General features: G+C 40.5%; 2 protein-coding genes across 3 annotated transcripts in view; both read left to right on the top strand.

The window, feature by feature from the left end:
* The first annotated feature begins 2177 nt into the window (after positions 1 to 2177).
* anxa1a (annexin A1a) lies at positions 2178 to 6076 on the top strand. The gene is made up of 12 exons (XM_015972237.3): positions 2178 to 2319; positions 2813 to 2891; positions 3538 to 3628; positions 3877 to 3971; positions 4062 to 4175; positions 4314 to 4404; positions 4483 to 4562; positions 4828 to 4972; positions 5070 to 5165; positions 5249 to 5307; positions 5392 to 5514; positions 5637 to 6076. The coding sequence occupies exons 2-12, from the start codon at positions 2832 to 2834 to the stop codon at positions 5694 to 5696; spliced, it is 1014 nt and encodes a 337-aa protein (XP_015827723.3). The 5' UTR covers positions 2178 to 2319; positions 2813 to 2831; the 3' UTR covers positions 5697 to 6076.
* Positions 6077 to 7967: 1891 nt separating this feature from the next.
* The window catches only part of mfsd3 (major facilitator superfamily domain containing 3), a 29805-nt gene continuing 17484 nt past the window's right edge, over positions 7968 to 20288 (top strand). Inside the window, exons 1-2 of one of the 2 annotated variants that reach the window (XM_054731376.2) lie at positions 7968 to 8162; positions 8654 to 9476. In XM_054731376.2, coding sequence (XP_054587351.2) covers positions 8780 to 9476 — 697 coding nt within the window. In that variant the 5' untranslated portion in view covers positions 7968 to 8162; positions 8654 to 8779. The remainder of the gene's footprint in view (positions 8163 to 8653; positions 9477 to 20288) is intronic. The other variant, XM_015972234.3, reaches the window with a different exon arrangement.

The following is a 20288-nucleotide window of genomic DNA, read 5'->3' as shown; positions in this document are numbered from 1 at the left end:
TAGATGCGTCATGCGTCTCCATATTGGAGAGGGGAACAAGCGCTCTTCAGCCAAAGTTTCATAATCAGAGAACATTTTCCAAGTGCCTCAGAGAGACAGGGTTTCCAGACCACTTCAGTGGAAGGAAGTCCTACCGCATCGCTGTGGTTCTGTGCTGCACTGCGAACCCCTCTACAGATCTTCAGCCCACTGTCCACCGTGTGCGCTGCAAGCTGCTCTGAGCACATTGTCCAGTATAAAGCTCTGATGTTCTGATGGGAATCTTTTCTTGATTTATTTAGTTCCCTCCGCGATGTGCGTTAACGATTAAAATGTCAGCTCATCTGTGTGCGCATCAGTGTGCGTCGGGTAATTCTTTCAAAACAACCAACATCCTTTAGTTTATCCATCAAAATAAACAGTCAAATGGAAAATATCTGTAACCTGCCATTCAACTGTTTTGCCTTCTTGTGAAGATTGTTGCAAAGAGAAACAATTCAACTTGATTAACACCAGAGCTATGCGCACTGCGCTGTACTGACTGTAAATGAGGGGGAAAATGATTTTATCGGATCATTTTCTTACCTTTTTGACATGGCTTAATGTAAAAATTTCATTGAGTCCAAACTTTAGTCACACCAATCTAGCGAGACAGAGCCTGGATTTGTATTCTGAACAGTTTAAACGTGTTTAAAATGGAGACATGCATGACGCGTCTAAAGTTCATACCTGCTCAGCTATTATGGAAATTAAACTAACAAGATGAATAACATAATTATTTTAGGCACAGACAACATCCCCCACACTTTTGAAAAGCTTGCAACGCGCCTGCTACCAGTTACAAATTGTGAAGGGGAATGATTTTCACAAATGGCAAGAATAAAAAATGAACTGAGAACAACACAAACTCAACAGCGCTTCAGTGCACTGTCACTGATGGCAATTGAATCTCAGCTTGTCAGGAATCTGGACTTTGATGACATTGTAAATGAATTTACTAATAAAAGGCCAGAAATCAGTTTTTCTGAAGGCAAGAGAGGAGACCAACAAGAGGAAACAAAAAAGAAGAAGGAGCCAGGAGTCAAGAGGAGGAAGGAGACAGAAGACAAGAGGAGGAAGGAGACAGGAGACAAGAGGAGGAAGGAGACAGGAGACAAGAGGAGGAAGGAAACAGGAGACAAGAGGAGGAAGGAGACAGGAGATAAGAGGAGGAAGGAGACAGGATACAAGAGGAGGAATGAGACAGGAGACAAGAGGAGGAAGGAGACAGAAGAAAAGAGGAGGAAGGAGACAGAAGAAAAGAGGAGGAAGGAGACAGGAGACAAGGGGAGGAAGGAAATAGGAGACAGAAGGAGGAAGGAGACAGGAGACAAGAGGAGGAAGGAGACAGGAGACAAGAGGAGGAAGGAGACAGGAGACAAGATGAGAAAGGAAACAGAAGACAAGAGGAGGAAGGAGACAGGAGACAAACAAAAAACATGCAGATATTTAACCCGTGTATCAACATAAGTAAGCAAGTTTTAATATTGACAATGTTATGAAATGTCTAAAAAGTGGTGGGGGGTGGGGTGGGGTGGGGGGTGGGGGCTAAGCACATTGTGCCCAGGGGCCCCTGCAATGATAATCCGGCCCTGGTCAAAAGTGCATTTTCTTTTCTGCAAAACAAGTTTTACTTTCCAGACTCAAACACTGCTCTTAAAGAATTTAATGAGTTCAGCCCTAAAGAATATTTCTTGTGCATGAGGGTGCACAAAAGGTCAAATTATTAATGAAAAACTCATCTATTAAAAAATTCACATATAAATTAAAATTAAAACAAATCCGTTAAAATATGCAGCAAATGGGTCCAGGACTGAGGGCAGTAGTCTAAATAAATATCTATATTTAATTTGATTTTATTCCGTATTATCAAACGCTTCTCAAACTTTTACATGTCTGCAAAATGACTCATTTACCACAAATAAGTGAAAGCCAAGAAGATTGAATGAGAAGCCATAAACTACCCGCGGATGTCCCGGATGTTTTATATCCTCTTGATTTTCAATGAGATACCAATTTTTATGAAAGCTTATGGGCTGCTCTGCACATGTGTTTCGGTAAGCCGCGTGGCTTTAAAAAAAGGCTGAAGGAGAAGCAGCTCGGCTTTGGTGCACGGAGAGCTGCTGTGCGTAAATGCGTCGCGCTGCGCTCTGGGTTCTACAGGAAAGGAGTTCAGTGGCTGGAGCATGTGGGCCGGACCGTTACTAGGTGGGGTTTAGTCGTGTATAAATACACAACCTTCTGCACCAAAACGCCCCTGGAACCACTCTGAAATTATCTTCCCCCATCTGAGAACACTCGGTGAGTAGTTTATCCACAAAAAACTCCAGTTTGTTCTCCGTTTCTTGAGATGTTAGCTGCGTTTGGATCTTGATGTTATAGCTCCAGGTTACTTCCCTTTTTAGATGTTGATGCAGCAGATGAGGGTGTGGCTGAGGTGGAAAAAGTGCAGATGTTCTGGATTTTTTACATTAAACATTCTGGTTTATATGCCTTTCTCATTTTGTACATTTGTTAAATATTAATAACAAATAAAGAAAAGTAACAGATCTAGGCGGCAATATCTTGTGTTGTAGCTGAACGTGGGTGTGGCTGCTGGGCAGACTGACTTAAATCTCTGGTAAATACAGGGTTTGCTTTGTGTTGCCTCCTGTTGGATGAAAGGGAAAAAGCAACCTTTTTAAAAGCTTGATGGAAAAAAGCTGAGTAAAGTTTAAGTTAGAGAGCTGCCATGAGACAACATTTAGCTTTCACACTTTCACACTAAAAATAAACTTTTCTTCTTACTCTGCAGACGCAACCATCAGCCCAACATGTCTTTCATTCAAGCCTTCATGCAGCAAGCCGTCTACATCGGCATGGCTGATGAATCCGTGAGTAACTCTGTGGTTCGGTTGCTTAGGCCAACCAATCTGTTTTCCTTTTTTCTCTCCTCTTGTGGTATGCTGGGATGGAAAAAGTGATTAAGCACACACAGAGGAGGAGAGAGAGCGAAGTCTACAACATACACACAGAGTTGAGTGACTGAGTTAAAAGTAGAAAAGCTTAGCACAATGATGAGATAAAAGATGGCAATAACAATAAAAGAGAAAAGGAGAATCTTGACTGTAAAGGTCACACGGAGTGAGAATGACGACTGTGCTAAGGTTTTGGAAGCGTGTGACTCACCGAAGCAGGAATTTGTGCCCCTCCCTTTATAAACTCTGCAAACACAAAATGGTACTTCTCCTTTCCTCCGCTGCTTTAAGTGAACAAAGGAAAAATTGCACAAGGCTATCCTGCATGATTTAAACGTTTTAGTTCTGGCTCAGTTTAGAGTTTAAAGTGTACTATCATGGTCTTCGTACAAAACGGGAGTAAAAAGGTTCCTAAATTCGTTCAAAAACAGTAAAAAGGGTCAAGAGAAATGGTTGATGCAGGGGCGTGGCATAATCTGCTTGCTTAAAAATTTGAAAAGTGTACTTTTGCAACCTGTCTCGCTCACTCCAAGTATTTACCAAACAAACATCTGTCTCTCAGACCCTGAAGAATGAAGGAACAGTGACAGCAGCAGCTAATTTCAACCCTGGTGCAGATGTCACTGTGTTGGATAAGGCCATCAAGGCAAAAGGTAAACGTAAAAGGCACAGATAAATGCTTTCAGCATGTTTGGACAAGTCTTGACCTTCATGCTCTGCTCCTAAATCCTGAGGCCTGTTTTTTCTTGGTGTGTTAAAGTTAGCACCATCTGCTGGTAATCATTATCACAACAAAGCATGCATCTGCAAAGAGGTTGAAATGAACTTCTCATATCGCTGGGTTCTTAACTTCTAGTGTAAACCCTGTGCAGTGACTGATCCCTGTTCAATCCCTCTGCAGGAGTGGATGAGAATACCATCATCGAAGTTCTGGTCAAAAGGAGCAATGATCAGAGACAGCAGATCAAAGAGGCTTACCTCAAGGCCACAGGCAAGGTAATAAAGCTGCACTCACTTGATGACAGGAAGCAGTTTACTCTTTAGATTTAGTTCACAGGAGTTATTGTGTTATGTTATTCCCTGTAGCCTTTGGAAACAGCACTGAAAAATGCTCTGAAGGGAGATCTGGAGGATGTGGTGCTGGCTCTGCTGAAAACACCGGCCCAGTACGACGCCCAGCAGCTGAAACAGGCAATGAAGGTACTAACACGCATGCACTTTTGATGCACCCCTCAAACCCTCTCATTTGTTGTTTTCTTAATAGGAGCTTAAATATACATTTATTAGCTTTGAATATACGAACAAAAAATACTGTCATATTGCACTTCCCTACATCAGGGTCTTGGAACAGATGAGGACACTCTTATAGAGATCCTGGCCTCCAGAAACAACAAGCAGATCCTGGAACTGAAGAAAGCCTACAAGGAAGGTGGGTGCCAGAAGAGCAGAAGGTGCATTACAGAACAAGTAATTCATGCAAATGTTTGTTTTTTGTTGTTTTTCTAAGATTACAAGAAGGATCTGGAGGAGGACATCAGGTCTGACACCAGCGGGGACTTTAGAAATGCCCTCATGGCTCTCTGCAAGGTAGATGTGTCTGCACTTGCTCCCAAAACTCTCATATTATACACAAGAACACAAACTGAAAATGGCATTCAAGACGAGCAAAAGTACAGTATAAACTCAACATAATGAACATCCATTCCATCAAAAGCAAAAGGAAAAGCTTTTTTTCCTAAATTGTAATGTTATATTTAGTTTTCTATGCATTGTTTCTGCCTTATAGTATCGTTGCTATAGATAAGAAAAAGACATAATAAATTAGATATTTTTTGTTCATTGCATGCCACAGGCTGGCAGGACTGAAGGAGTGAATGAGCAGCTGATTGACAGCGATGCCAGGTCTCTGTATGAAGCCGGGGAGGGCAGGAAGGGCACAGACGCCTCCGTTTTCATTGAAATCCTGACCACCAGGAGCGCTGCTCATCTTCGCAAAGGTTAGTTGCTGTGCTGAGTAGCATGCCTTTTTAAACTATTTTTTTCTACTTTTCTTGTGAAATCCAACATGTTTTTGGTACTTCCTCCTATCTGTAGTATTTGACCGCTACTCAAAATACAGCAAAGTGGACATGGCCAAAGCGATCGACTTGGAGATGAAGGGAGATATAGAAAACTGTCTCACAGCAATTGGTACAAGAAGACACTTTCATTATAATTTTCATGTCTGACGTAAATAAAAATTCAACTTTGACTGTTGTGTTGAATTTTAACAGTGAAATGTGCTGGAAGCAGGCCTGCATACTTTGCAGAAAGGCTCTACTTGGCCATGAAGGTATTGTCTTGTGGCAAAACGCTGACATCCTGCCGAGACCTCCCCTGATTCCTGTTTTCATTTTGTTTATGTCACCACCATCAGGGTAAAGGTACCCGTAAACACATCCTGACACGCATCATGGTGAGCCGCTCTGAGATCGATATGAAGCGAATCAAGGATGAGTACAAGAAAACCTACGGAAAAACGCTCTACCAGGATATTCTGGTGAGTGGAAATCCCTAAAGAACAACAATATAAATGATCAGTTGTGTCTCACATTTCATTCTTTATGAACTTAATCAATTAAAGTTTTAAGTTTGATTGAAATTATTATTTTCTCTCTTTAGGATGACACTAAAGGAGACTATGAGACGATCCTGCTCGCTCTTTGTGGGGGTGAAAACTAAACGTCTTTTACTGGGATCAAGTTCAAAAGCCAAAGGTTTTCCATATTGTGCCTTTTTGTATTGTGGAGAACTGAGGAGCGACTTTGTTTGGGACCACCAAAGCCTTTAGCCAAGAGCAAATATTAAGTTGATGCTGCTTCAGCAAACGTATTCCCCCCTAGGAATTAAGTTTTAATCTGAAATATTTGAGAATAGATCTTACAAGAACATACCACTGGATCTATGGTCTCAAATGTTTTAGCTTTGCCTTTTTCATTTGAAGCTCAAGTCAGGCTGCAGTGTAGCTGATATATACAGATCATCACAAGTCATTTTTTAGTGGTAGTAATACTTTTGAAGGAGCTTTGATATCTGCAAATAAAGCTTTTTTTTAATGAAAAGCAGCCTGAGCGGTCTCATTGCTTTGCACATGCTCATAAAACACAAAGTCACCAATAAATTAAGAATGATGAATTTAATGATAATAATACAATGCAAAAAATTTCAGAAATCCTCAGGAGCTTTTTTAAATGAAAAAGATTAATGTAGCAAATGCAGCGTCACTGAATGGCCTTTGATCTCTTAGGAATTAAAACATAAGCTGAATAGCAACAGCCTTTAATTCCTAAATATGTAGTTTATCAATGCTACACAAATATAAATGAGTGTTGAGAGTGGAAAAGTCATGAAAATGGGGAAAAAGTCAAAGTTTTCAACCAAAGAAGAGTATATGTTAATGAGTTCACAAATAATCAAGGTGTGGTACTTGTGTAAGTATAGGAAAAGGAGTAGCTCAAAAGTAGAAATCTGTTTTCACTGTTTTACTTATCTTGGCATTGGCGCTGCTTGAAAAAGTTTTTTTAATCTCAGTGGCATCTTTTTTGTGAAATACCTGTAAGTACATTAATAATTAAATGACACATTATCAGGTATGTTCAGTGAAAAGAGAAACAAATTAAACAATACATTAACAAAATAAAAAAATATTAAAAACTGGTCAAGCTGAAAAGCCTAAACTACATTGCACTGCGTTTTTGCCCATCTAAGGCTAACGACTACACTACATTATTAAATAACTTTATATTAAAACAATTTTGACATGACATATGAATTACACCATGTGATGATTTCAACCAAGAATATTGAGAGCTTTTATTTTAGCTTGTCAAATCTCTAGAAACAGGTGGCTGATTGTGTCAGCACAGCCATTTGAAAGCCTTCGTGATAAAAATCTGGTTAAAATTTCTGTGGAGTTTGTAACTATTCTAATGTGTATTCTATGAAGCTCAGTTGAATACCGGTATTTATATTTGTAATTTTTAGCCTGATCATTCACTTGTTTGCAGATTGAGCTGTGCTTTTCTAGATCTGTTAATCAGCCACATTTAAATATTGATGGAAACAAATGAGTCTTCTTCACACATTGAGTACAGATTATCATGTGGGGCAACAATGACAGAGGAATCGAGGCCGCCCAGTAGCTAAAAGATTGCAGGTTCAAGACCTGTCTTTTGTGTCCTTGAGCAAGTCATGTAATCCACTGTTGGTAGTGATCTGCGGGACTGGTGGCACCAGTGCTCAGCCTCACCTCTATAGTGTGCCCCAGGAAAGCAGAGGCTATTGTAACTTATCACCGCCAGCATGTGAATGTGTGGGTGAATGATTGGTTGTGTTGTAAACACCTTGGGTGGTTGTAAAATTCTAGAAGGTACTATGTCAAATACAGGCCATTTACCATATATATTTATGGCATTTCATCTTGTCCATTTTATTTAGTGTAGAAGTTACTGTGGGAGAAAATTCATAAATGACTCATGTTGTAAACACACATCTTCAGTGTTGGGAAAGTTCGTTTGAAAAACGAACTAGTTCAAAGTTCAGTTCATATATTTTAAAACGAACTAGTTAGTTTCTTAGTCAATAATTAAAAAAAATTTGAACTAAGTTCACTATTCCAAAAACGAACTAGTTCATAGTTTCCTCATATATATATATATATATATATATATATATATATATATATATATATATATATATATATATATATATATATATACGAATTCACGAACGATCGTTCAATGAATGCGTTCGGCCACAACACTGCATATCTTCTGTTTCAGCAACAAATCCCACATTTATGAAAACACTAAAATAAACAAAAACTGTATCCCTACTTTTACTTTTTAATCTCCAGTTAGCTTTAATAGCTGTTTCCATGGAGTCTGGCAAATGGAAATGTAGTTTTTAGATTGAATAACGGGTCTGATGAAAACAGGAACATTTTATAAGCGTGTCTAAGTCCATAAGATGGCAGTATTGCAAGTCTAAACGGGTCTGTTGCTCTAAATTCTTTGAAGAAGAAGAATCGCTCTTCGAACGTTTTCTGTATGTGCGGAAAGGGGGATGTTCACACTCATACCTGGCAACGTCAAGCTCTTCATTCAGCCTGTCAACAAACCGGTGCATGCTATGAGTGGCTAACGCTGGGTAAACCAACATTTTTTCAGTATTTTGCTAAAAAATAATACACAGTAGTTGTCAAAGTATTCTTTCTTACTTTTCTGTTAGATTATTGGCTCTAATTAGACTGACACAGCGTACAACTGCGTTTAAAAACTATTTTAATAGACACGATGGAACTAGCTCGCTACTTAGCTTAGCATTTAGTTTGACAACTGGCTACTGTAAACCCAATGCTGCTCAGACTTAGTGGTAATAATTTAATTATGAAAATGCACGTGTAACTGGATTATTAAGTGAGTCTGACCGTGTCTGACACAAAGGAGGCCATTGCTCGCTGGGGTAATGTTACAGGTAACTGAGATGGACAGAGCAGCAGTAAACAAGCAGCAATGACCCAGCCTTTTAAGGCTGCTGGTATGGGATGTGGAGGCAATTAGCTCCCTACTAACACCCAGCACTGCTAGATTTGACATTTATCTTAACAAACTCTGATTTTTTTCTGTTTTGTATTTCAGGGAAGTCTGTTAATCATTTTGAAGCCACCCATTTAAAATCTAAACAACAATAAAAAAAATCAACAACCTGACCCATGGACCACAGCAGAGTCTGTTCAACTAGAGAGGTGTGCTTTGAAGAAGACCATGAATGACAAACTAGTCTTCTTGGGCCTGCTGTATTTTGTTCAGGGTATTCCCTATGGTCTCCAGTCTTCTCTGCTGCCGGTCTACCTGCGTGGAGCTGGCCACTCTCTCACCCGCATTGGTTTCACCAAGATCCTTTACTTCCCTTGGGTACTGAAGGTTCTCTGGGCCCCTTTGGTGGACAGAGTGGGTACTAAGCGTCGCTGGCTGGTGGGGACGGTGTCTGGCCTTGCACTGGCATGTCTATCCAGTGCTGCCTTGGCCCCAGAAGCACATATCTGGGGGGTAGCTGGAACTCTGTTGGCTATGAACACCTTAGCCTCTGTTCAGGATATTGCTGTGGATGGGGCAGCAGTTGGGCTTTTGAAAGGACGTGGGGAGCTGGGGCTGGGCAATACTGCCCAAGTTGTAGGTTATAAGGCTGGATCAGTATTCGCTGGAGGAGGACTCCTGGCTGTGATTGATGTCGCAGGATGGAGTTGGATGTTTATGCTGCTGACTTTTGTGTATGCTGGCGTGGCTCTGTTTGTGTGGGGGGCCCCTGTGCTGGACGATGAGACTTTAAGAAGCCAACAGGCTGATGGCAGGAAAGGTGCGCAGGGAACAGAAGCTGTAAGGCCATGGAAGGTGTGGAGGAAACTGATGGCAGTACCCGGCACATCTTGGACAATCCTTTATGTGCTCACATACAAACTAGGTAAGTCTTGATTGTATGTAAATACTTTATTATAAACACTGGTAACAAATGCCTTTTTTTCATCATATCCTTTACCCACACACATGCAACTTATTTTGTTCTATAGATCCATTTTTTTCACTTAATCCCAACGAGTTAACATAATTTTTTTTTGTCAAATGTGAAGGAAATCATTAGAAAAACTTTTTTTCACAGCATCTTGGATCATTTTCAAATTGTATACATCACTGTTAATCTTTGACTAATTTGATCTGTTACTGATTGTAGATAATTGGTATGAATTCCAAAGTATGTATAGATTCTCAATCAAATATGTGACTGTAAAGGTCAGCTTCACTCATTTTAATACATTTGCTGTGGTCTCTATCAGGGATGAATGCCTTGTAAGTCGTACTCTGGGGAAAAATGCTCTGGTGCACCTGTTTGACTACAGAAAAGTCATCTCACATCTGATTGGCTAACAGCAATGTAACTCTACCACTGACTCAGTTTACTTTGCAATGTTAATGTTTTATCTCTACAACTAACACAACCCTGGAGGAGTTCTGCTGTGTGGTGTAGTTGCTAATGCTAATGTTAGCTTTTACTAGTCTAGACATTCTCTGCTGTTTCCTGGATGCTAAACCAACAACAGTCTACCCAGTTGCGAACCCAGATGAGTGAGTCCATGAACGTTAAGTGACTGTGACTGTAGATCTGTGAGGATTTTCAAATTCTATCATTTCACTCTCTTTATTTCTGTCAGAAGCTAATGCAGGAAATGGGGATGGATTTTTTTTTTCATGTTCAGCCAGTATGATAAACTCATAGTCATAATCAGAAATAATAATTAAAAAGTGACCTTTAAGTAGCTGTTTTGGCCCTTTATTATACTTCCCCTTTTCCACAAAAACGTCTTTGGTTTAGAACAGAATAAAAGACTGTTAAAATAAGCACTGTGTTGACATTATATCAAGTATTTTGAAATAAATTCAAAATTAACTCACAGTAGTCTCCCAAAAAAGGAGGAACGAAAGAAGAAAAACTTAATCACTGAATTAAAAGCTTTTACTTAAGGTGTTTTTAAGTTTTCTGCGTGGAAATTAGACCACAAAAGTCTAAGATTTTTAAGTTGTCCTTTGTGTCCCATTTTAAACATCCCTATTTCACCACTAGATGCCACTGTTGGTGTTCAGTGTTTAAACCCAACAACTGGTGTATTAAAGAAATAAGAGACATGATTGTGTCAAAGAACTTTATTTTGTCCAAGGAGCTCCTGAGTACACACAGAGAATTACAGACCCCAGACCAGTTAAACACTTGTTCTTAATGTTGCAGTTACACTAGTTACACTATTACAACCCTACGGCCAGTTTTTAAACCTTTTTTATTGGAAGCAATAAAAATAAAACAGATTTTAAACTGTTTCTGAAGTAGTCCAGGTTTAGAGCATGTGGTAGCGAGAGTCAACATGACCAGAGTTTGGTTTTTGGTAGCAGAAGGGGATTATGTAAGGATTAGAGCGTCTTTGTGTCTGTGCGTAAAGTAACTGAAACGGAAGACGATGCATGCGGTTGTGTGTTTACATGTATGTGTGTACGTGGGTGGTGGGAATTTAATTGTCTCCTCCTATTTGCATGTTCCTTGCTTGTGTATGTGGATAAATGTATAGGCCTTTGTTTTTATTCTGCGTGTGTGTGACGGTGTGTGTTTTTCAGAGTGTTAAGGGTGGCTCAGTAATCTGATAATCCCCAGCAGACGACACTACTAGACAAAATATGAAGGCTGGCTGGACCCCCTAATCTGTCTAGGGAGCAGCCCCCCCCACTCAACACTCTCTCTACCGTATGAACAGGGACACACACACACACACACACACACACACACACACACACACACACACACACACACACACACACTATTTGTTTATGCCTATGGTGAAAATGATTGTTCTAAATGTTTTAAGCGCCACAATTGATCACTTTATCAAAACGATTTTCCTTCTCTACCAATAGCAATATGTCCAATAACAATTTTAGATTACGTTCGGATGTCCCAGCATACTTATCAATGTGAGACAGTATTGTTTTTGTTCAAGGGGTATGTGGATATGTTTGTGTGAGACCAGTAATCTGCCTGTCTGAACCCCCCAATTCTCACACTCACACGCACTTACAAGCTCAAACCCCTCTCCCTCGGCTGTCACTAATGAACTCTGAATTTGTGCTGCGTCCAACACTGTAGCCAATCACTGGCAGCCTTGTGTCTGAACTGTGACCCCTGTGCCATCTGAGGCTAAGAGCATGATGGGTGAACTGTCTGGGTAGACTCCGAGAGACGGGCGGGTGGAGCAACGGGGGGAGGGGGGGGGGGCAGAGAAAATGGGAAATAAGCCAGGAAAGTGGCAAACAATGGTGCTTGGAGTTGTAATTATTCTTACATGTAAATGTGTTTATCTTGTCACGCTGTATTCACTAAATATTGAGTTGAGGTTATTTTATAAAAAGTGTGATAAAGAGGTAATTCATGACTAAACATTTAAAATGTAGCTCAAACAAAAAGATAAGATAAAGATAAAATATGATAACAAATGGAAAAGTACACGCAAACTGCTTCTTGTCTTGTTTTAACAGAGAAAGTTTTTTTTAGTGGACAGTTTTTGTGTTTGTGGTCTGAGTGACTGATATGTTTGGGTGCAAAAGAAAAGAAGTTGGAGAAATTCTTTTCCTTGACCATATCTCATAAGTCAACTCTATAGGTATGCTAGAGATAATAAAATTGCTTTACAGTAGAACAACTGAAAGTCAGAATTAAGCAAGTGTAGGGCTGGACGATATAGAAAAAAACTATCGATAAAACAAAAAGCATCTTTATTTATATCAATAATTATTGAAAACTATATGAAAAATGTAGAAAATATTTTTAAAGTGCAGTCCTGGCCGTTTAATGTAATTACTTTATAATAAAACAAGTTGGTTGCATTATCAAACTTGGCTTTTATTGATTCTCTGCCAATTTTGCAAACCACCATTGTTTGTTTTTTTGTCAGACTCGTAAGAATGAAAATATCGCCACACTGCTGAAGTACTGTAACCTTTTTCTGGGACAATTTCTTCCCCCTCTCATTGCTACAACATCTTGTTTAGGTCACATTGCTGTCTGTTTAGGTTTGTGAGGAGGGTGCTTGGTGATGAAGTGTGCCTGGGTCTGGGTTTTTGATTGGTTGGGTGTAAGGAATGACTCTAGCATGAAACTATAGGTTATAATGGAAAAAGGAAACTTTTTATTGAAGTTTTTATTGAACCATTATTTTTCCACATGTCTATCGATCGATACATATCGTTATTGAATTATTGTCCAGCCCTAAGCAAGTGTATGGAGGACTAAATGAATGGAAAAAGCAAAGCCTCATTTTAGAAAGATGGAATAAAAATATGTTTTGCTGCTGTTCTAGAAATAATGAAAAATGTTTTGCAGCTCGTGGAACAAAGATCTGTTTTAAATTTTTTAGCTAATTTGTTTTACACTGAGAGGCAATGCATTACTCTTCCACTGTACAGCCACCAGGATAAATATGTTAAAAGTACATCAAGTAAAAACTTTACGGGGAAATAATCACAAAATTGTCTAATGTCTCAATCCTGTTGGAAGGAAGGTTACACTGAAATGGATCTCCTTTCGAAATGGCCACAGAGGGATGCCGTCTTTGTTTACAATCTGTGAGCCGTGGGGTTGCTTAGTGGGTGCCGCAGCGCCATTATTTGTAAAGAACCACTAAAGCCTGGTTTATACTTCTGCATTGGTGCAGAGACACACAACGCCATAATGCGTTGGCCTCGAGGGCTCTCCAACAGGCACACAGAGGGTGCTGAGACATGCCCAAAACTTTATAAACATCCGGCCAATGTGTTGGAGGCCCCAAACTTGTGATTGTTCAGGACGCCACTTCTTTTAAATTTGTCAACAGCACCTCAATTGCCCTGTCAAAAATGACATGGAACAGATTGAAAAATGCATTGCGGTAAAAGTCTTAAAATATTAACGTTTATTCACCCATGACTGAAGGAGCTCTAAAATACGGAGCACACTTTTTATTCGTGGACGGAAATGACGGGAAACATTGTTTTAGAGCATGGTTTAGAGTTGCAGGAGAATGGAGGACAAATTTATCCATGTTATAAAGTCTCTGAAATATATAAACAATGGTAAATACACTATTGTGGACCGGATACATGAGTGTAATGGTGGCATGATCTCACAGAGAAGCATTACGCCCTCTGTTGACCTGGTGGGAAATTGCTTTGCAACACTCCCCAGGTGACGGAGAAGTCCGAGAGCAAAACATCTGTCAACGCGTGTGCGTCTCTCCCTCGCAGAGCTGACGTAGATGTATAAGTCAGGCTTAAGTAGCATGAGCGTATTTTTGTTTTACTCTAATATCAAGTGTAGAAGGCTAGAGGCTAACGTTGAACTAACAATGGTAACGATAATTAGAAACAAATTTTCTGTTCTAAAAAAACCTCAGGCTGCTTTTTCAGTTACCAGCAACTCGATTTTACAGTGAAGTGTATTTATCAACTTGCTGTGGATGACTCGTCTTCGCTCGTCATCTAGAATCTTTTGGCATTGATCCATAAATGGCAACTGCCATGAAACTCATGAGACGGTAGTAAGAAAGTAACTCTCGTGATTAGAAAATGGACCGCAGTAACCAAATTTGGCAACAGGATGTCGTTTGGAATCACTTTCAATTATCAGCCATTTTAAAAAAATTCACCTGCTTGTAAGAACAATAATATAATGGGAACTATAAAACTTGACTGAATATTTAAAATGTCTAAATAAAAAAGACCAGTAGGCCATAAGACATTTAGATGGTGTGTTGACTAGTCATTGACTTTATGTTCCTGAGCCCAGAAAGAACCCGCTGACTCATTTTGTCCAAGTGTGTTAAAACATTGAATGTCGTAAAACTGCACATTGACCAGGTCATGTTCGCTGCTGTCCTCAGTGAGACTGTCCATCTGAAAAGTGTGTTTTTTTATGCATGTATACATTTACTGCCTTGTCTCTAGACATGTTTGTATGAACCTGATATTGTGTGTGGAGTAGCAATGCTGCTCTACAGGGTGGCTCTGTGTGTACACTGTGATCTGTCCTGCTCTCCCAGCTCTTTTGTTAGAGCTGCTGCACAGACGTCAGGCACTCACCCCTCTGTCCTTGTCGACCTCACGCCCTCAAGTTTATCCTTCTTTGATCCCACTCCACATTACAACCCTAGCTCCTCCGACACATTGTTGTAACATTAAAATTACCTTTGTGAAATGCCCTGAAATTGGAGGACTTGTGATGGAGATTGACTTTGCTAAAATAAACCGATTAGGGAAATATAAAAACATTTTTATTAGGGTTTTTGGTGTTGTAGAAGGGGTGTTTTCCACTTATTATTAGATGCTAATTAGCTGTTAAATAACCTGTAACATCCTGATCACGGTTTAAAAAGGCGATGCTCATAAAACCGCTAAGTTAACAAAAGCCAAGGGCTGGAAGTATTCTTTCCTCTCCTGAAATGCTAAAGTTGTCCTAAATTTCATATGAGTGCAGACGGTTTCTGTTAACATTTTAAAAAAGTAGGATAAAAAATTTCATCTCCCTGATGTTTTTAATGCTCCCTCCTAATGATAGTTTTGTCTTTTTGTGCTGACTGTAAACACAGGTTTCTTTGAGCCTGCCATCCCTCCTGTTTCCTCTTCACTAACCTCCTAACAATGTCTCTGTTCATCCCACTCCAACTGTCTCCATCCATGGCTGCTGTCCTATCCCTTACATCGTGTTTAGTTTGCATCCTTCCACTTATGACTGTTTGATTTTTATTCTCCATTAAATCTCTTCTTTTCTAGACTGTCTCGTTCTGATCCTTGTTTGTCTTGTTTTTTTTTTTGTTTTGTTAAATATTCTTCATCACTTTCTCTTACTCTTGGCTTTTCCATGATTTAAATCCACTTGATTTCCTCTTTTCCCTTCTCCCTCTTTCTTTTTACTTTCTTCACTTTGTAAAATTTTGTAGCTGCCCTATAAAACCTTAGTTAAAATGGACAGTTGTTGCTTTGAGAATATTTATAGAAACAAAAATAATCAGCTTGGCTTTATTTATCCGTAGATCCCCCCACAACTCCCCCTCCTGTAAAGAAATAATTAGTTGAAGGCAGGACTGTGAAAGCATTGAGCTGAACCACAGAACCATGGGTAAATAGCCCTGGCATTATGGGTACTGATGCTGCCAGTGTTTATTTTGTTATGACTAATATAGTTACTGCATAGTTGAAGGAACTCAGAACGGTTTAGGTCAGAGAATGACAGATTCAAATGTGATTAATACATAAAAATAGGTGTAACACCCACTGAGTGTGTACTGTATAGATAATCAACTGTCATTGTCCAGCAAATTCTGTTGCTGTTTATTTACACACTGTACTAAAAGCTTTAACTTAGAGTCCCGATGGCTTATTTTCATGCATGCTGTCATCTGAGTTGCACATAAATATCATTTCATTTAACTTTATTTGTAAAGCCCCTTCCACGACCTTATCGGACACCGAAGGCGCTGGACATTACAACAATCAAGAACAACTACAAGTAGAACAGTATAATATAGCCATAAAATCATAAAACCCAATAAAAAAAAGACCACATTACATGCAGGACAGTGAATCCATGCTACGACATCTGCTGTTGAAAAGCCATGACATAAAAATGTGTCTTCAAACAGGACTTAAAAAGCATCAAGGAAGTTTACTGGCTGACGGACGGACAATTAAAGGCAGTTCATTGCATAGCCTCAAAGTCAACACTGAGAATGCACGATCCTAACAGTTCTTTATCAGCCGAGCCAAGGGCTCTTGATGGAGCATGATAGTTCAAAAGGCTAGCCAGGTAAGGAGGCGCAGTTCCCTGAGGAACTATTTACATCAGAGTTAGCACCTTGAATTTCACCCTGAAGTGCACAGGGAGCCAGTGCAGATTTTCCAGCACAGGAGTAATATGCTCCCTATGTGTTGTGTCCGTCAAGAAACTAGCAGCTGCATTCTGTTACTAACTGTAATCGTACCACCGCACCCTGACTTAGGCCGACGTACAGCACATTATAGAGCTCCGGGAGTTGACGTCACTTCTCCTGGCATGCAACAGTTCAAATCGAAACGGCGCCATATTGGCAGGTAGAAGCCGGCAGCTGGACTATTTGTTATTGTCAGAAAACTCAATCAGACAGGAAATATGGTAGATTCCTGTTGTGCCCCAGGATGCAGAACAGACACGGATGACATAAGGAATGAGCCATCTACAGGATTCCCCAAGATCCGGAACGCCGCAAACGTTGGATCATTGTAATAAAACACGCTAGTGACCGGGCTAAAATGAAACTGTGGGATCCCGAGAGTAAAGGTTTTTGCTTATGCAGTGACCGCTTCATATCAGGTACTTAAACCAACATTTCCTCAACTGTGTATGGTATTTATTTTAAATGCTTTTATTACGATTCTTAGTGGGCTTCCTAAACTTATTCAGGCGTGGCTTTTTCTGTCTTATTACTCATAGCAACAAGTAAACGTCATGTAAAACGTTGCCTCGTGATTTCTGCGTGCTGCCGTTTACGTGTTTTATGATCCCAGCAATTAACCGGCTAAGCTGTATTTAATTTTTAAGCAATGGTTGATCAATTGTCAGATCACACATAAAAAGCACTTTGGATTGCTATTATCTGTCTCACCGAGACAGATCTCAGACAGATCCTGAGACGCTCCTGCCTGACATATTTATTTTATTCACGGAAAACAATCAAACTAGTGATTTCTCTTGGTGTTCAGTTTATACATTCAAACAGCACAGCACTCTATTTAAACTACTTACCTGTAAATCTGTTATTTGTCCATCCATTTTCGTCCGCGTATCCGGAGTCTGGTTGCGTGGGCAGTAGCGTCGAGAGGCCCAGACTTCCCTATCCCCAGCCACCTGAGCCAGCTCCTCCGGGTAAATCCCAAGTGGTTCCCCGGCCAGGTCCGGTAAGGAGTCAGCTCGACAGCTTCTGGCGTTTTTAAAAAGTATCCCAGGGGCACGGTAAGGGTCGGAGATGTTTAGTCTATTTAATTTCTGACTATATAAAACGATTTCTTCGGTTTTAAAGTGTGAAGTAAACTCAGACGAAGTAAAATCCAAGCCGATCCCGTTCATGTTCATGTTTACGATCCGTGTTTGTTTAGCTTCTTTTACCTGCCAATATGGCATCTACTAACTGTTACGTGGGGTCCGAAGCTCTATACAGGGAGTGCAGGATTATTAGGCAAATGAGTATTTTGTCCACATCATCCTCTTCATGCATGTCGTCTTACTCCAAGCTGTATAGGCTCGAAAGCCTACTACCAATTAAGCATATTAGGTGATGTGCATCTATGTAATGAGAAGGGGTGTGGTCTAATGACATCAACACCCTTTATCAGGTGTGCATAATTATTAGGCAACTTCCTTTCCTTTGGCAAAATGGGTCAAAAGAAGGACTTGACAGGCTCAGAAAGGTCAAAAATAGTGAGATCGCTTGCAGAGGGATGCAGCAGTCTTAAAATGGCAAAGCTTCTGAAGCGTGATCATTGAACAAACAAGCTTTTCATTCAAAATAGCCAACAGGGTCGCAAGAAGTGTGTGGAAAAACCAAGGCGCAAAATAACTGCCCATGAACTGAGAAAAGTCAAGCGTGCAGCTGCCAAGATGCCACTTGCCACCAGTTTGGCCATATTTCAGAGCTGCAACATCACTCGAGTGCCCAAAAGCACAAGGTGTGCAATACTCAGAGACATGGCCAAGGTAAGAAAGGCTGAAAGACGACCACCACTGAACAAGACACACAAGCTGAAACGTCAAGACTGGGCCAAGAAATATCTCAAGACTGATTTTTCTAAGGTTTTATGGACTGATGAAATGAGAGTGAGTCTTGATGGGCCAGATGGATGGGCCCGTGGCTGGATTGGTAAAGGGCAGAGAGCTCCAGTCCGACTCAGACGCCAGTAAAGCCGGGCGTACACTGTGCGACTTTTTCACTCGCAGCGTTCAGCTTCAGCTCAAACTGTACGACTTCCTTGCAGAGCATATCTCACGAGCCAGGCGCTCACACTGTACGACCCAGTTCTTGCATGCGACCTGACTGCTCACACTGTACGTCTGGTAGCAACACGTCGGCTCTAAAAATGTGCTAAAAATAGCAGTTTTTACTCAACACGTCAGACTTTTTTGTCTTGTCTTGCCTGTTGTCCTTCGGGAGTGCTGCAGGAGGATACACAGGGATTTATGGGGGTTGGATGAGGAAAACGAAATAAAGAGAGTAAATCTGTGTTTTGTGATCAGTTTAATTTGACATGAACACAACAAACACGCTTTCTTGACAATCTTTGTGAGTAAAAAAAACGTGTAGAAACAAAAACGAACAGCGTGTGTTATTAGGGAAATAGCGAGCGACCGGCGTTGATGCAGGATTGCGCGCGCATGCGCCGTGAGCGGTTCTGATACTTTTTGGATCGTAGCTGCTCCCAGCTGCTCGCAGCGCCGCTTCAACAGTGCGATACCCTCACGAGGGACGAGCGAAATATTAAACACACCAGAAGTCCGTGCAACCTCACGACTGCTGATCAGCAGCTGGTCACGTGGTATTAATCGCCTCTCGTAACCCCCTGTACACTACACGACTGCTCGGCGCAAAACTCGCCCCGATGTCGTGGATTCTCGCACGACTGGAAAATCGGCTCAAAAAAGTGAAAAAGTCGCACAGTGTACGCCCGGCTTAAGGTGGAGGTGAGTACTGGTTTGGGCTGGTATCATCAAAGATGAGCTTGTGGGGCCTTTTCAGGTTGAGGATGGAGTCAAGCTCAACTCCCTGTCCCACTGCCAGTTTCTGGAAGACACCTTCTTCAAGCAGTGGTACAGGAAGAAGTCTGCATCCTTCAAGAAAAACATGATTTTCATGCAGGACAATGCTCCATCACACGCGTCCAAGTACTCCACAGCGTGGCTGACAAGAAAGGGTATAAAAGAAGAAAAACTAATGACATGGCCTCCTTGTTCACCTGATCTGAACCCCATTGAGAACCTGTGGTCCATCATCAAATGTGAGATTTACAAGGAGAGAAAAGAGTACACCTCTCTGAACAGTGTCTGGGAGGCTGTGGTTGCTGCTGCACGCAATGTTGATGTGAACAGATCAAAACACTGACAGAATCCATGGATGGCAGGCTTTTGAGTGTCCTTGCAAAGAAAGGTGGCTATATTGGTCGCTGATTTGTTTTTGTATTGTTTTTGAATGTCAGAAATGTATATTTGGGAATGTGGAGATGTTATATTGGTTTCACTGGTAAAAATAAATAATTGAAATGGGTATGTATTTGTTAAGTTGCCTAATAATTATGCACAGTAATGGTCACCTGCACACACAGATATCCCCCTAAATTAGCTAAAACTAAAAACAAACTAAAAACTACTTCCAAAAACATTCAGCTTTGATGTTAATGAGTTGTTTGGGTTCATTGAGAACATTGTTGTTCAATAATAAAAAATACCTTCCTCAAATTCCTCAAAAATACAACTTGCCTAATAATTCTGCACTCCCTGTGGTAGTCCGTTCTGGATATGACTAAAGCATGAGTGACAGAATTCAGGTGTACTCTTGATAGCAGGGGCTTAACTCTAGCCAAGCAATATAGGTTAAGGAAGCATGCCCGCATAACATGGTTAATATGCATCTCAAACTTGAGGCAGGAATCCATCTTCAAACCTAAATTGGTAACGGTGCTC

The sequence above is a fragment of the Nothobranchius furzeri genome, chromosome 17 (assembly GCF_043380555.1).
Source record: "Nothobranchius furzeri strain GRZ-AD chromosome 17, NfurGRZ-RIMD1, whole genome shotgun sequence".
In the NCBI taxonomy this organism is placed as follows: Eukaryota; Metazoa; Chordata; class Actinopteri; order Cyprinodontiformes; family Nothobranchiidae; genus Nothobranchius; species Nothobranchius furzeri.
Note: the sequence above shows the minus strand (reverse complement) of the source record. Positions and strands in the feature narration are given on the sequence as shown.

What these genes read in the sequence shown, in the direction of transcription:
- anxa1a (XM_015972237.3), top strand. Translation starts at nt 2,832, where the DNA reads ATGTCTTTCATTCAAGCCTTCATGCAGCAAGCCGTCTACATCGGCATG. An exon ending in GGCTCTACTTGGCCATGAAG is followed by an intron (nt 5,308 to 5,391) that starts GTATTGTCTTGT and finishes CACCACCATCAG; the next exon opens with GGTAAAGGTACCCGTAAACA. An exon ending in CGCTCTACCAGGATATTCTG is followed by an intron (nt 5,515 to 5,636) that starts GTGAGTGGAAAT and finishes TTCTCTCTTTAG; the next exon opens with GATGACACTAAAGGAGACTA.